Raw genomic sequence first — 16,148 nt, forward strand, 5'->3', positions numbered from 1 at the left:
GCTACTGCTCCAACACTATGCCCATCTGCTTCCTGCCATGATGATAATAAACTAAACCGCTGAAAGTATAAGCAAACCTCTAATTAGATGCTTTATTTGGTTGGTTTTTCAAGACAAGGTTTCTCTATGTGGTTTTGGTGCCTGTCCTAGAGCTCGCTCTGTAGCCCAGGCTGGCCTCAAACTCACAGAGATCCACCTGGCTCTGCCTCCCGAGTGCTGTGATTAAAGGTGTGTGCCACCACCACCTGGATAGATGCTTTCTTTTATAAGAGTCACTGTGGTCATGGTGTCTCTTCACAGCAACAGAACATAAGTAATATGAATGCCAAGTAAATCATTCCCCCCCCATCTACTTACTCATTAAAAACTAGGTTAAGTCCTTTCTTGTGTGTGTGTGTGTGTGTGTGTGTGTGTGTGTGTGTGTGTGTGTGTGTGTTGACATATTTTATATTTGCTATTTGTAAGTCTTTAAAAAAAGTTCTTCAGGCCATTTTTGTCCTTAAAAAAAAAAAAAGCAACCAACAGCAATACTCTGTTAAAGTCTAACAGACATTAGAAATGTGCATCATTCCAAAATAGTGGTTAAGTCCTTTCTAAATGTTTGTTTTGGTCCAGTCTCTACAGAGGCTTCTGATTAGTCATCATCTGGTGATATATGCATCAGAGGTATGCTTTTTATGTTTTTACTTTTTTTTTTTTTGCTTTAGTTGTGTGTATGTATGTGTGTGTGTATGTAATGTGGCATATGTATGTCACAGCACTAGTGTGGAGGCAGAGGGCAAGCTCAGGCATCAATCCTCCCCTCCCCTTAGGGTACACCTGCTGGGTACCCTAGAGCTTTAGGTGATTTTCCTGCCTCTTCCTTACACTGCCCTGTAGGAGCACTGGGATTATAGACACTGAAGCTACATGTCCAATTTTTATGTGAATTCCTGGGATTTGAACTCAGGTCCTCACACTTGTAGAAAGGACCTCTACCCACTAAACCATCATTGCAGCCCTTTCCCCTGAGGTATTTCTACTCTGATGAAATTGTAAGCTCTAAAATCTTTTCTTTTTCTTTTTAAATTTTAGCATTTGGGTGTTTTGCCACATGCATGTAGTATCTGAAGAAGCCAGAAGAGTGCATGGGATCTTCTGAAACAGCATGTGGCTGCTAGGAATTGAACCCAGGTCCTCTGGAAGAGCAGTCAGTGCTCTTAACTGCTAGGCCATCTTTCCAGCCCTGGGTCTTAAAATCTTATCACACAAGTAGAAATAAAAGGTGTTTACTAAATACATTTTGGATAAATACTAATTAAGAAAAAATAGTGTAATTAGTTTCTCTTAGTTTTCTTTCCTTAGTCAAGACACCATTCAAAACATTTGAGCCTGAGATGCGCGTGCGCACACACACACACACACAACTAATATATTTTTTTTTTTACTAAAAAACTAATTCTAGTACTCATAATTATCCCTTCTTAGCATATTTAGTATAAATAAGCACTATGGGGATGTATATAATTATGATAAGTGAAATAAACTTCTAGTTTACAAAATACCACATAACAGTGTGAACAGGAAGAGAGAACAGTAGGGATGAATGAGAAACTTTTCCAGTTAACTACAGTCATGGCTTCTGTGTGAAATGTGTTTCAGTAAAGGCACAGTCTTAGGAAAGCTGATGGTAAGAAGGGGGTGCGGTTGCTAGTTAGAGTCGAAGATGATGCCGATACAACCGGAAAAGAATAGGAAGCCACACATTAGTGCTAATGCTCAGGAGAGGGAGGAGTCTATCTGGGGTAGCATCTGGTTTTAAATGTGCTATAGAGCACCACACCCCACTTCTACGTAGCTTCTGGGGACTGAGTTCAGGTCCTTGTGTGTGTACAGCAAGCACCTTCCCATTTTCCCAGCCCGACTTTCTAGTTTTTCATGAGATTAATAAGCTGAATTTTTAAGGTCAAAGGATTTATTAAATATTCTTGGTATGTATTACAAAGATTCTAGAAGTATCATAAAAAGGAACACTTTTTCTACCGTTTCATTTCTCAGCAACATGCTTCCCCACCACTGTCCATTTCTTTCAACGCTCCACCTCTCTTCTAGTTTCCCTGTGACAAAATTCAGTCACTTTTTTGGATTCCGACTCAAATACAACCTCCTGCACGAAGCCAGTTGGTCAGGGTAAGGCGTGGCCCTTTTCTCTTTAAAACCCACAGCGCCCATTTCGCTCACAGTCGCCGGGACGCGCATCTTAGCGCCATCATTTCTACAGCACTTCCTAGGCAGCAGCTCCCTGGCTTCTTCCTGTCATGCACTGCCCTGTGCGGGCAGTAAGAAGCCAGAATACAGCTGATGAATAAATGAATAAGTGAGCAGTTAAGATTCAGCAGGTTGTGGCAATTACGGCAGAAGAGCGCACTTAGGCTGCGTCTCAAGAACAGAAGTACCATAACCTGCTAGAGATGAAAACGCTGTAATGAAGTGTCGGCCTGGGAGGACTGCCTTCCTCTTCCCAGACACTTAATACCCGAGCTGATAAAGAACCTGTTAAGCTTAGCACATCGGGAGGGGAAATAAGTCTATGGGCACAAACCGCACAGCGACATTTCTGAAACGGAATCCTGGGCTTTACAGCAGAGCAGCCACAGCGGACCCACAGTCACTCCACTCACCTTCTTCATGTTGCCCCCCAGAGCAGGGTAAGGAGGCTTGTTGACCTGGCTCCAGTTGACCGGCACTCGGATCATCTCATAGAGCTGAAAGATCACCAGCGCATCGGCAAGGTCACTAAACCAGGAAGGAGACGCACATAAGAGAGGGGAAAATTGTCCCTTACTATAACGTCGCTACAGATGGATGTGTGTCTTTAAAACACAACAGTTATTCAAAGCTTATAAATGACAAGGCATTCCATTTGACCTCAAACTCAACCTAAGAATCTGTCCAACTTTTTCATGTTTACAAGGCATTTGTACATATACACACACTTGGATACACACACACACACACACACACACACACACACACAGATCCTTATTACCACTGTCTTTATAAATTTGAAAACAAATGTCTAGTATTAGAAAGACAACTGAGTCAACTATCCGTACTATGGACTCCTGGACTGCCCTCAGATATGTTAAATTTGGTCTGAAAATACTGACATAAAAAGTTCTACAAGATACATTAAGTATTTAAAAGCAAGTGGCAAGATACGCATATAGTTTGATCTCAAAGTTTGATACGTATGTAAGGACTGCTAAGAGTGACCACGTGTGAGGGAAAGGGGGATATGAGAGGGAACGAGGGGGAATTGCATGTTTTATTTTATCCAATACACTTACATTTTTGAGACTTATACAATAGAATGAGTTCATGTGTTGATTTTTTTAAAACTTTAAAAATAGTTATAGGAAAATTACAGCTATTCAGTGGGTAGCTGTTCCTGTTCAATAATAAATGTTAAGAGGAACGATTTTATAAGGAAGTAGGAGTTCTGAATGTAAGAATACTAAAGAACACTGTTACTTTGGATTCAGAAAAATACATTCTCCAAGAAGCTTAAAGTCTCTCAAGTCTGTTTTCGGCTCTTGATGTGAAGGAAATAAAGCCATATCAATGCAGTAATTAGTAGTTCTGGGAAGGAATGCGTGGCCATTCTCCTCCAATAGCTTATCCACTGGCTCTGTTCTGCTAAGGTTCTTATCAGAGTTACTTTTCCTTCTCTGGGCACACACCATGAAGCAGTAAATGAATGAAGTCAGGCTCTGTGCTAAGCAATAGAGACATCTAATGTACAGTTATTAAGATCTTAATGGACTATCTAAAATCACATGAGCATTTTGTATGTAAAAAGATATCACTAAAGTCCTTGTGTAAGTTCTGGAATTTCACCTATTTTTCTTTCTTTCTTTCTTTCCTTTCTTTTTACTTTAAATGCATTCACCCTCCTTCTTATTTACTATGGTATTATTATTATTATTCATGTTCTGCACATTAGGAACCTGAGACTCAGAAAGCTGAATAATTTCTAGGGACTTCACAACAAATTCCAGAACCAAATGGTGGTAGAAAAGTTCCAGGACTAATAGTTTCAAACATATGTTTAATAGCTTATTTAAAGAAAAGAATATTTAGTTAACATCAGTGTTATAGTCATCTTAGTTTCTTTGGAACCAACTAAGTATAATATAGGTGGGTTACTAAGTGCTAAGAATGGGTTAGGAATATAACCAGACCCAAATTCACAGACATATGCTGCTACCTATTGCTTTTCTATCACCAACAGTTTCTTTAAGATTATGTTACTTTGGAGATCTTCTGAAAGTGAACTATCTCTTTCTCAAGAAGAAAAAATGCATATGCCTTGATTCCTTTACTAATATTTCAGGAAGGATATTATAATAATAAACATCCTTTAACTAAAAATTTGATAAATTCTCTTTTTTCAATCATTGAGAACTTTAGTGTTCTCAACATTTATAAAAGTTATCTTGACTCTCAAAAAATCTTAATCCTTTTTTTACATGTGTGTGCGTGTGTGTTCGCGTGTGCACGAGCATGCACGCATATACATGCATTTACATGTGTGGAAAGTGTGTACATATTCATGTACATATGGTCACCAGAAGACAACGTTAGGTGTTGTTTCTCAAGAGCTCTCCACCTTGTTTTTTGAGACAGGGTCTCTCACTGGTCTGGCATTCTCCAAATTGCCTACACTGTCTGGACTGCCTCCTTCTGGTCTCTGCGGGCACTGCACACACATAGTACCAAGACAAACAAGCAGGCAAAGCCACCCATATTCATAAAATAGTAGTATTCGTAACAGCCTGAACCTGGAAACAACCTAGATGCCCCTCAACTGCAGAACAGATGAAGAAAATGTGGTACATTTACACAATGGAGTATTTATTACTCAGAAGTAAAAACAAAAACAAACAAACAAAAAAAATGACATCATGAAATCTGCAGGCAAATGCATGGAGCTAAAAATATCCTGAGTGAGGTAACCCAGACCCAGAAAGACAAACGTGGTATGAACTCACTCATAAGTGGATATTAGGTGTAAAGCAAAGGATAACCATGCTACAATCCACAGCCCAGAGAAGCTAGATAACAAAGAAGATCCTATCTGGGAAGGGGAAATAAATGAAATCCCCTGGGTAAATTGGGGGTAGTTAGAGGGGGTAGAAAAGAGAGGATGGGAGATGGGAACATGAGGGATCTGAATGGTTGAGTTGGGGGAGGGACTGAGAGGGCTAGCAATGAAAGAGATATCTTGATAGAGGGGGCCATTATGAGGCCAGGGAGAAACCTGATGCCAAGAAAACTCCCAGGAATCCACAAGGATGACCCCAGCTAAGACTCCTAGCAATAGTAGAGAGGGTGCCTGGACTGGCCTTCTCCTGTAATCAGATTGGTGACTATCTTAATTGTCATCACAGAACTTTCATCCAGAACTGATGGAAGCAGGTGCAGAGATCCACAGCCAAGCACTGGTCCAAGCTCCAGGAGTCCAGTTAAAGAGAGGGTGGAGGGATTATATGAGCAAGGGGGGTCAAGATCATGATGGGGAAACCCACAGAGACAGCTAATTGGAGATTGTGGGAACTCATGGACTCTAGACCAACAGCTAGGGAATCTGCATGGGACCAACCTAGGCCCTCTGCATGTGGGTGACAGTTATGTATCTAGGTCTGTTTGTGGGGCCCCTAGCAGTGGTACCGGGACCTGTCCCTAGGGCATGAGCTGGTTTTTTTGGAACCTATTCCCAATTGTGGGATGCTTCACTCAGCCTTGATGCAGCGGGGAGGAGCTTGGTCCTGCCTTAACTTGATATTCCATGCTTTGTTGACTCCCATGGGAGAACTTACCCTTTCTGGGGAGTGGACGGGGGTGGGGTTAGAAAGAGGTGGAGGGAGGGAACAGGAGGAGAGGAAACTGTGATTGGTATATAAAATAAACAAAAGAATTTAATAAAAAAAATATATTTAAAGAAAAAATAAGTACATCTTAATTAAAAAAAATGTTTAGCCATTAATGATAAGAAAATACATGTTCACTGTTAGAAAATAAGACCAATCCATATTAAAATATTCTCTATTACTATTACTTAGATTTATATAATTTGGTATGTACTTCTCAAGACTTTAAGAATTCATTTACAAATTTATATATAGTCAATTTCAAAACTAAACTATTCCTAGTTTATTCTCAATAACATACTATAGACATCCTTTCAAATGAATCCATAAACATCTAATCACATCTCTCTCCAATGCTGGAGTTTCAGCTGCCCTGTTCCTGTAACAAAAGCACTAGTCTAATTACTGTACATCTCTTCATCCAGCTGGGAGTTATAGACTTTTGTTTCTAAATGTCTATTAAGATAACAGTTAACAAATAAGGCAATGCTGGTTTCAATTTTAATTAATATTTTAATAAGTAGCAGGGGACAGAAATTCTTAGCTAGGACAACAGCAAATGTTGGCTAAATTCTTGTGGTTGGAGAAAACATCCTCATGTAAACATACCTAGAGGGGAACCTTTAGTTAGATTATGACGGCCAGGCTGAAACACTGTCAGCTATTTTACCTGTACAAATGGTTGATGTAAGGGTTGACCCCCAGTGAATTCATCCAGTTCCGAAATGTCCTCTCTTCCTTGCTCTCTCCTAGGGTAGACAAAAGCCCAAATGATGATTCAGGCCAACGTGATAAGAACAATTCTTAAAGCATTCTGGCAGGGGTAAACTGGCCACTTTGGCATAATTTCTTTAAGAGGAAAATAGTTCTCATCCCAACTATCCAGGAAGTCTCCCTTTGTTCTCTCTCCATCTAGATTCTCTTATTTGAGGTCTATGAACTACTACAGAGCCATGGGTTTTTCTGTCCAGAGATGCAACAGATAGTAGAAATGCAATTTAAGTAGCATAAAGTTATAACCTGATTTGGCCAAACATAAAGCCAGTCTTTTAGCAGCAAGGTAACAAACAGCACAGTAAACAGACTAGAAAATTCTACCTTTCACACATGCAGCCTTTCTACATTTGGGTAGATTATGGTTACACAGGAATCTTCCTGGACACACAAATCTAAACTTTCCAAATAATGAAGGTGAGAGAAGATTTCAGGTGATATAAAAAACATGCAGTGAGAGGTATCAACATTTTCCAGCTTTCTGAGTTACTTTAGATTGCTACTGTTGAAAATTCACGAGGAACACAGACACCACAGCATTTCATTTTGTTCTGAGATACATTTCACACTGTAAGTTACTGGATACTAAAAGTAAACTCAACAGGTATTTCTGCTTAGCCTGTCTCCCTGGGTGCACACCATCTGTTTTAAAAAACAAACAAACAAACCATGAGTATGGTGTGCACAAGTCGGGGAGAGATGTGAGCTCTGCCTGCCTTATCTGCCTTACAGAACCTACTGGCGGCAAATGGTTCCAAATGATTCCATCATGTCTTACTCCTTGTCAAAGTGAGGGGACAATAAAATAACTCAGACTGTATCTTATCACCAAAATCTCTAAAGTTAGAACCTTCATGCTTCTTAAAACATTTCTATTTCTCATCACTTCTAATGCACAGGGCAGTGTAGGTCACTCTAGACTTTGGTCTATGAGAGAATCGCAGTACCATTTGGCATAGGAATCTATAACCACCTAGACAACAGGATTCATTCTTAGTCATTTCTACAGTCAACTTCAAATGAAGTGCCACAGAGAGTATGAACCTAAATATCCACAAAGGAGTGAAACCTTATACAATCTAAAGGATTCCATTTATTTCCATAAAATTTCAGTAAATAAACTGCTTGCCCTATTTCCATGTAGATTTTCAATACTATTACCTAATAGTTACCAGAATCTATATAATTCTAGATTAATTCACCAAATAATTTCTTGCTTAAATTCTATCCCTTCTAATCTCAAAAAGTAACTGATTGGTCTGTCATATCCGCTACACTACTTTATAATAAACAATCTATGTGGGAAAACTTTTATTAAAAGAGTCAAGTCAAACTAAGTGGTGAAAATTAAATCCCTGACCTGCTTCCAACACGACATAAACACAAGCACATTATGTTTACTGTTTGATACATGTGGCTTCTTTCTCTAACTTACCAGTACCAAATCAAGATACATTTTCCCCCCAGGAATTGTTTCTAGCTAGGAAAATCCAAATTATGTTTTTAAATTATAAAGATCAGAGTGTCACAATTTTTTATTAAAATACTCAAAATCTATTGAAACTATTGATATAATGGTTATTTGAAAAGACATTAAACTTACATTTAAAAGTTTAGGAACTGTTATAAGTTTTAGAGATTTGAATTTTTTTCTGTTCTCAACTAAAATTGTGTTATTTTGATTTTTAACACATGGAAAGTAAAACAGATTTTCTAAGTGAGCATTTATTTACCTAGTGTCAATTGTCACCTTGGTAAGTAGATGCTCAAAGCTAGAAGCACTACGCATTTGTGCAGGAGCCACATAAAGCATTTCAAAAACATATGTATTGCAGACTAGAAAATGCTTTTAGATTGCAGACAACTAAAGCAATTGTGTCACTAAAAAAATCTTAATTTCTAATTACTCAATAGTGCTATAAAATATTTTGATTTGCAAGTCAAATTGGCAAAAGTTTTAATAAGACAAGTGTATTTTAAAACTACATGATTAAGAAGACAGGAAGAGAAATATCATACTCAACACCCACTGGATGTGCTTTCCTCCTCCCACCCTAACCATTAATAAGCACACACTGCAGATGAAATGCTTTCATTCATGATCAGGTAAAACCTCTTCTGTGACTCTTCAGAGTAATTATTATGACTTGTGTTTTCTATATATGAGAAAGCCAAGGCTCATGGGAGTTACTCAGACAGCAAATGGTGGAACCATGATTTGAACAAAGTCTTTCTAATTTTATGGTCTATTTATTTTCTATCACCACAAACGAATTCTTGGATAGTTCTCTCTGTGTGCAACATAGGCGTTTGGCACAATTTGATACGAAGGCTTAACGTTTCACTGGGTGGGCCTTTACATTTCATTAGTTCCCTCTAGACAAAATTCTCTGCCAATGAGACATACTAATATATGAATTTGGGGGTGTGATAAGTTCAAAGCGAAAATTTCATAAGGATCTGTAAAAAACAAATTTACAGAGGAAAATAACCCATTGACAGCCAAAGTCAAATGCATTATTGGCAGCTGTGTCAGGACATACATATGTTCTAAAGAAAGATGATTGATAAATATTTCCCACAGTATCCTAACCAGGATAGGGAATACTCCAGGAAATATGTAGCAACCGTGTTCACACTGAAAACTCTCAAAAGCATGCTGAACACTAGCAAAGGAACCCACACATGACAGAGGAGAGCGAGCAAGTTGGAAAAGGCATTTAGCAAAGAATTCAGTGACTATAAAAAGCAGATCATTTTTAATATGCCACTCTAAACAATGCCTTCTGTTGTAAGACACAGAGGGATTTTGAAGTTTTCCAGACTCAAAAACAAAAGTTTTCCTTTTTGACTTAATTTTTAAAGTTCTAGTTTTTCTTTCCCTCATTTTTTCTTTGCTTAAAAAAGGAAATCTACGTTTTTGATATTTCCCCTCTCAGTTATGTATCTTTGTGAAGAATAAAGTCCTCGTTTGGTGGGACTCTCACCAAGAATGCAGTAGATTAAACATATAACTAAAACTACCTTTCATCTGAGATTTAGTGTTCGTGATGCTGTACTGCTGAAGGGACAGGACCCTGGAACGCTAGCTGTGGCAGCCCACAGAGAAAGACTGACTGACTCCCTCTGTCTCGCTGGGGAAGACAGCCAGGACAGGCTGCGCAGAGGGCACGCAGCAACATTCAGTTCTCATCTCCCACAGCAGGGCACCTAAGCCTCAGGGTTGGCTCTCCCTGGACAGCCAGCAAGGCTGCCACTGTTTTGACCCTTCGTTTTCATGTTAATGGTGTCCACATGGATGAGGGTGTGAAAATGGGAGAAAGTGGAAGAGAGTCTGGGTGACAGAGAGGAGGAGAAAGAACTAGTTATTGAGAATGTTTTTTGTCATTAAGACAATTCATATATTGTAAGCGTCAATGACATTTAGAATGTGCAACATAAATAATATGAAACAAATTATGTTGTAAACTATAAATAAATCCTTTCAAAGATAGTTACGATAAAAAAAAAATTAAGATTTGTCACAGGAGAGAGGTAAAGACTTTACATCAAATCATGAAGTCTAATTGTCAAAACTAGTTTCTAATATGTTCACCACAATATCCCATTGTTAAAGAAGGCAAATTAGGTAGAGTGTACATAATCAAAGCCTTGCTCTACTTAATAATTTCATTTGCATTTCTTGCTTGTAGTCATTCATTTTAAAGGTATATTAAGACAACACAGCATGAAAATGCAAAACAATAAATATCAACCCAGATGGAAAGTATAAATACCACTAATAAAAGGAAAATTCAGAATGAATATATTTATAGAATATAGAAAAGTACTAAATACAGTACCTACATTAGGAGGGGTCAAATCTGCATTTCATGAAGCAAAACAGGAAAGTATTATATTATGAGACAGATAACAACCACCTACACACAATAAGTAATGAATATGATAATTTTTTCATATACTCTAAAAACATTAAAAAGAACTAATAAAGTCAAACTTACTTTCAAAGGCAAAAATGCTATCAAGAACTACTTTTCCTAATAGATAATTCATTTTCTATATTGGTGGCAGAGTTATGTTATGGGATCATTTATGAGAATCCTTTAAACATCTGATAGTTTTCCCTTAACTCTTCTGCAGAAATGGCGGGTTAGTAAGAGTTACTCGGCATTTTCTTACAACAAACCCAGCAATCACACCCTGTAACTTGAACTTTCTGTGACTACACATGCTGACAGACACATACACACAATCGCATCTCCCACCTCAGTCCCCTACCCAGGACGGTGAAATAGGACAATACCACGAAAGAAAAGAAACGCAGTAAGTCAACTCAAGGCAGAAAGAACGTACCTTCCAATAAATTGATATCAATGTCATTATTCTCAGGCTTGTGTAGGCATGGGTATGTGTTAAAGAGATTCGCTACAAAGGCTAGATTTAGCTTGGGGTTTCCGGAAACCACATCTGCAGGAGTAACAAACTGCCTGCAGCCAAGCTTATCTGCTTCCTGAAGCATGAATCCAGCACGCTTCAGGTCATTTTTCTCCTAAACAAGGAAACAAAGCAAAAGTGGTCAATATCAAACTTTTACTGACATCATTTTATAGCTATAACATTTACAAGGAATTGTATTTCCACAAATGCATCAAATAATAGCAGAATGTGAAAGAATCACAAACCAACCTCTCATTTTATTTTAAATACTTTAAGTCACTTAGGGGGCTAGAGAGATGGTTCAGAGATTAAGAGTGCCAGCTGTTCTTCTAGAGGACCTGGGTTCAGTTCCTAGCACCCACATGGAGGTTACAACTATCTGTAACTCCAGTTCCAGGGCATCCATTGCCCTCTTCTGGCCTCTAAAGGTACTGGGAACTTACATGGTGTAAAGAGGGCAGGAAGAGAAGGATGGAGAAAGGAAGAGGGGGAGGATGGAAAGGGGGAGAGAGAGAAAGATAGAGTGTGTTATGCTATAAATCGCTGCCCTCACCATTCAAATTCAGAGTTAAAAAGTAGAACAGAAGAATCATGAGGAGTGGATGGCCACTTGCTGGATGGGAACAGTTTCACAACAAGATTAAGAAAATCCCTTGAGAAAGACTGTAGTGATGGTTACAAAGAACTGTGGATGTACTGAATAGCACTGAATATACACTCAGAAATGATCATTTTTCTGTCATGTGTACTATTACTACAGTGTATAAAACTAGTTTTAAAAAAATCACTTACATTAAATCCTGAAAGATCAATGGCAATGGCGGGTTCACCATCTCGGTCACCTTTAGGAGCAATCTGATTGAGCAGGTGAAAATAGGCTTTTGAGTCCTTCAAGAAAGAAAGAAAATAGCATTTTTAAATGAATAAAATACAAAATAAGTTTAGGTGAAAAGTGTTCTCATCTCAAAACAAAACAGTGCATGAAAAAGCTTAGTGCATCATTACCCAGGGGTTCCTGAACACACAATACTCCTTTATACTTCCGGCTTCTAGCAATGCACTTACACCCCGGAGCTCCTAGCAATGCCATCCCCTATACCTAGAAGCCCCTCCCCTTACCTTTTCCGTGTGTCTACGTCCCCAACCATCAGAGTTGTCTAGGCTCAAGTCAAGCATTTACTCTGGGAAGGCTTCGCTGGCCTCTCTAGACCGAACCAATGCCTCCCCTAAATTATACTGCACCCTTCGCATCTCTATACATAAACTGTGACCTCGTTAGATTACATCATCTAATGTAGTTCTCTCCAAAGATGGCTGCTATATTTTTTCTCCAAACATACATGTAGCTCTTCCCAGCAGGAAGCAGAGGCCATTTCCCTCCCCTCTTATTTAGGCTGGCCTGGCTATTCACACAGAGCACTGTGAATGTTCTGGGGATTTCAAGCTCCAAATCCCAAGGAGCCTCTGGTTCCTCCCTCTTGAAGTTAACCTCTACCTAAAATGTCCAACTATGTGATATTCTCAGAGCGTGAGGAAGCCCGAGCTAGCCATGTGGAAAGGCCTGGCAGAGGAATGCCAAGACACAGGACCGATGCCTTTGTGCACCTTTTGGATCAGCCAAACTGGCAACTGATTCCAGAAGACAAATGTAGAGCACAGCCATCGGCATATAAAATTGCGAGGAATACCAAATCATTGTTTTAAGCCAGTAAATTCTGCACAGTTGGCTAGGTCTAGTTGGTCAACTTGTCAAAAACCAGCCTTTATATTGCCATGCCCAGTATAATGTCAGGAGATTCTTAATAAATATCTGAATGAACTGAACAGAATTTTAAGGAGATTCAGACTAAGAAGCTTTTAAAACAGGAGTTAGTGCCCGAAAGCAGAGAAAACTGTCACCATAGTGGCAAAACGTGACCGAAGTCGTCATATTTAAAGAGGAAATGCTAATAAAAGACAGCACTATTCTACTTTTTTTTTCCAGCTCATTTTGGAAAAAATAAATCATGGGGAAGAAAAGTCACAGGGTTGCAGTTTGGTGGTGCCCAGGCCAGCATGATCTCGGGAAAGTTACTGGAAAGTGGAAGAGGATGTTACAGTTTCCTCCACAAGGTTCTCCAGTGGAGAGGAAAGTGTTGCCAAGCTCCTCTGGTTAGGAGACACACCATAAGATCCCATAGTCGCCGGGCGGTGGTGGCGCACGCCTTTAATCCCAGCACTCGGGAGGCAGAGCCAGGCGGATCGCTGTGAGTTCGAGGCCAGCCTGGGCTACCAAGTGAGCTCCAGGAAAGGCGCAAAGCTACACAGAGAAACCCTGTCTCGAAAAACCAAAAAAAAAAAAAAAAAAAAAAAAAAAAAAAAGATCCCATAGTCAACTGATCCCCACGACCTCAGACAATTTGATTTTCTATTAGCTGCTCATTAGCAAAATGGGAGGAAGAGGGCCGAACCCACAGGGCTCCAGTCCAGCAAACAGATGCAGTAATTCCTAGCTCATTATAATTCAATGGGCCAGTGACAGGGAAAACGCTTTCATCTGTTAAAGCTATCATCCCCTTAATCTCACAGCCAGTTGTTAAGTCTTTTTTAAAGTCAATAAGCCAGTGTACTATTTTAAAAGATTTTTGTGAATTTAATTGGAAGTATCTAACTCAGACGGGAAAAAATAAACCCTCATCTTTCATCCCAAGCATCTTTGTGGATTCAAATTTAAGTCTGAACCCCCTATTTCTTATAGCCTACACCCTAATTTCATTGTAAAAAATCTGAATGTTAAAATCTAAGCCCTGAGCCAGCGAGATGGCTTGGTATGGCATGTACTTGCTGCGCCCGTGGAAGCCTGGTGTCCCGAGTTCCAGCGGCAGGACCCACGTGGTGGTGGGAGAGGATCAACTCCCACAGTTTGTCTTCTGGCTGCCACACACATATTATGACATATGCTCCCCACCCAAATAATAATAAGAAGAATATAATTTTTCAAAAATCTAAACCTTAATGTCCTGGCTGAAGTTGTTGATGGTGCGCCACCCTGCGTTGGTCAGGTGGTAGTTCACCCAGCGCAGCAGCAGCTCCTCAGGAGTAAGCTTCATCAGTTCCTCAAGCTCCTCCCCTTCATTCAGCAATGCAATCAAGGCTAAAAGGGACACACACGGAGATGTCAGCGCTTCCTTCACGGGCTCTCTACGACTGGAGTGATGTAGTTGGTGACCTTACCTTCATTCCTAGAAATCTCAATATCAGCAAAAAGACCGACTTTGATGATCTGCCAGAGAAGCCCCAAGACCAAGTGAGGCTTTCCCTCTTTGAGGTCCTGTGCACCAATGTTGACCACGGTGCAACCAATGGCCGAGGCAGAATTCAGGGCCAGGTTCAGATTTTCCTGAATTGCCAAAGGAAATATACAAGTGAGGAAATATTTCTGAAGTCTTATCCACAAAGTTGTTTGTAACAACTGATTGGAAAAATTTCAGATTTATTTATACAACTGAACTATGACTACTAGTAGTAAAACTCACATGGTTAGCTGTCATCTAGATAGGCCATTGAACATCAGATTTACATCTTTAAGTTCACACCCCCCCACCCCACCCCACCCCCCACCCCCCGCAAGCACCCACTTCAAGCTCTATGCCTGTATATCCTCTTGGTTCTATCTGCTGTGTGTTCTAAAAGCACCTCAAACTCAAAATGTCCAGAATACTCAGCTTTTCTTGCCATTCTTCCCCAATCTTCCTACCATCCCTATTAACATCAGTTCTCACTGACCTACTGTCTCAGTTGCTGGGTAAAAGCTTTAATCTTGCTGCCTTTCTTCCCAAGCCAGAAGCCCAAGCAGGGTCTTTGCTCCTCCTGGCCTTCCACAGCCAGGCACCCATTTCTATCAACAACCAGAGGTATTTACCTCTAAAACCGTATCTTTCTTCAGTAGTTTCCTAATTTTGAATGACCATTCTCACGTTTCCCCTGCCCAACCTGTTGTCGGTAGAGCTCTAATATCAGTTGTCCCAAAGAAACCTTTGGTTTTAAAACTTCTCACAATTTCCTGTCAACACTAATACTCACATTCTCTCACTCTCCATCGCTCTGTTACTTTCTTGTTCTCTCTACTCCAACTGTACAGGACCTGTGATTCTGAGTCAGTCCTCTCCTCCCACCATGTGGAAAGCCAACTTCAGCTAGTCAGGCTTGGCGGCAAGCACCTTTACCCGATGAGCCGCCTTGCTGGTCTACCCAATTGCTTGAAAATTCTGCTCAAACACATCTAATCTGTATTCTTCTCTGAATATTCTACACAAAACAGCATCACCACACACACACTGAATTCTTCCCGGTTTTACTATCTCTCTGAAATATTAATATATTACCAGCCAGGCAAGGTGGTACATGCCTAGAATGCTTGGGAAGTAGAGGCAAGAGGAGTTCAAGGCCAGCCCTATCTACAAAGCTAGGTCAAGACCTGCTGATTGACATGAGTTATTGTCTCAAAATCCAAAGTAACAAATGAACAAAAAAGACAAAACAATCCTCAGACCCATTCACACAAACAAGGTAATGCAATGCAATATTAATATATCTACTTGTTTCTTGTTCTATCTCCTCCAGTTGAGAATTATTTTATATTTTCTTCAGTGCTAGGGTTTAAACACTGGCACTCACTCATACTAGGCCAACACTCTACCTCAGAATCCCAACCCCTGTACCAGTTAAGTGTGAGGCGTTTAACAGATAAAGTTTTGATCTCTTAGAGTCTTTCCTCAAGCCACCAGGCATGAGTTATATACCCAATAAACATTTACTGAGTAAACAGATGAATGGGTAACAATAAACAAGGCATGGAGGGAAAGGAGACGGTCAAGTTCAAATACTTAGTGGGGCAATGAGAAGCTTTCAGGAACTGACTATGGCTTCATTTTTGCCTCTGTGGAGAAAGCCCCTTTCCTTGATGTATTTTGCTCTCCACATTGCATGCCCCCTCATTACCTTAAACACATCTCCTCCTCTGAAGAGTCTCCACATACAAAATTG

General features: G+C 39.8%; 1 protein-coding gene across 3 annotated transcripts in view; it reads right to left on the minus strand.

Moving 5' to 3' along the window:
* Pls1 (plastin 1) overlaps positions 1–16,148 on the minus strand; it is a 101,020-nt gene that overhangs the window by 9,126 nt on the left and 75,746 nt on the right. For all 3 annotated transcript variants that reach the window (XM_006975176.4, XM_076576836.1, XM_076576835.1), the window contains exons 7-12: positions 14,337–14,502; positions 14,114–14,256; positions 11,916–12,011; positions 11,040–11,235; positions 6,583–6,661; positions 2,661–2,775 (exon numbers count right to left, since the gene is read on the minus strand). In XM_006975176.4, coding sequence (XP_006975238.1) covers positions 2,661–2,775; positions 6,583–6,661; positions 11,040–11,235; positions 11,916–12,011; positions 14,114–14,256; positions 14,337–14,502 — 795 coding nt within the window. The remainder of the gene's footprint in view (positions 1–2,660; positions 2,776–6,582; positions 6,662–11,039; positions 11,236–11,915; positions 12,012–14,113; positions 14,257–14,336; positions 14,503–16,148) is intronic.

This window comes from Peromyscus maniculatus, chromosome 7, assembly GCF_049852395.1.
Source record: "Peromyscus maniculatus bairdii isolate BWxNUB_F1_BW_parent chromosome 7, HU_Pman_BW_mat_3.1, whole genome shotgun sequence".
NCBI lineage: Eukaryota > Metazoa > Chordata > Mammalia > Rodentia > Cricetidae > Peromyscus > Peromyscus maniculatus.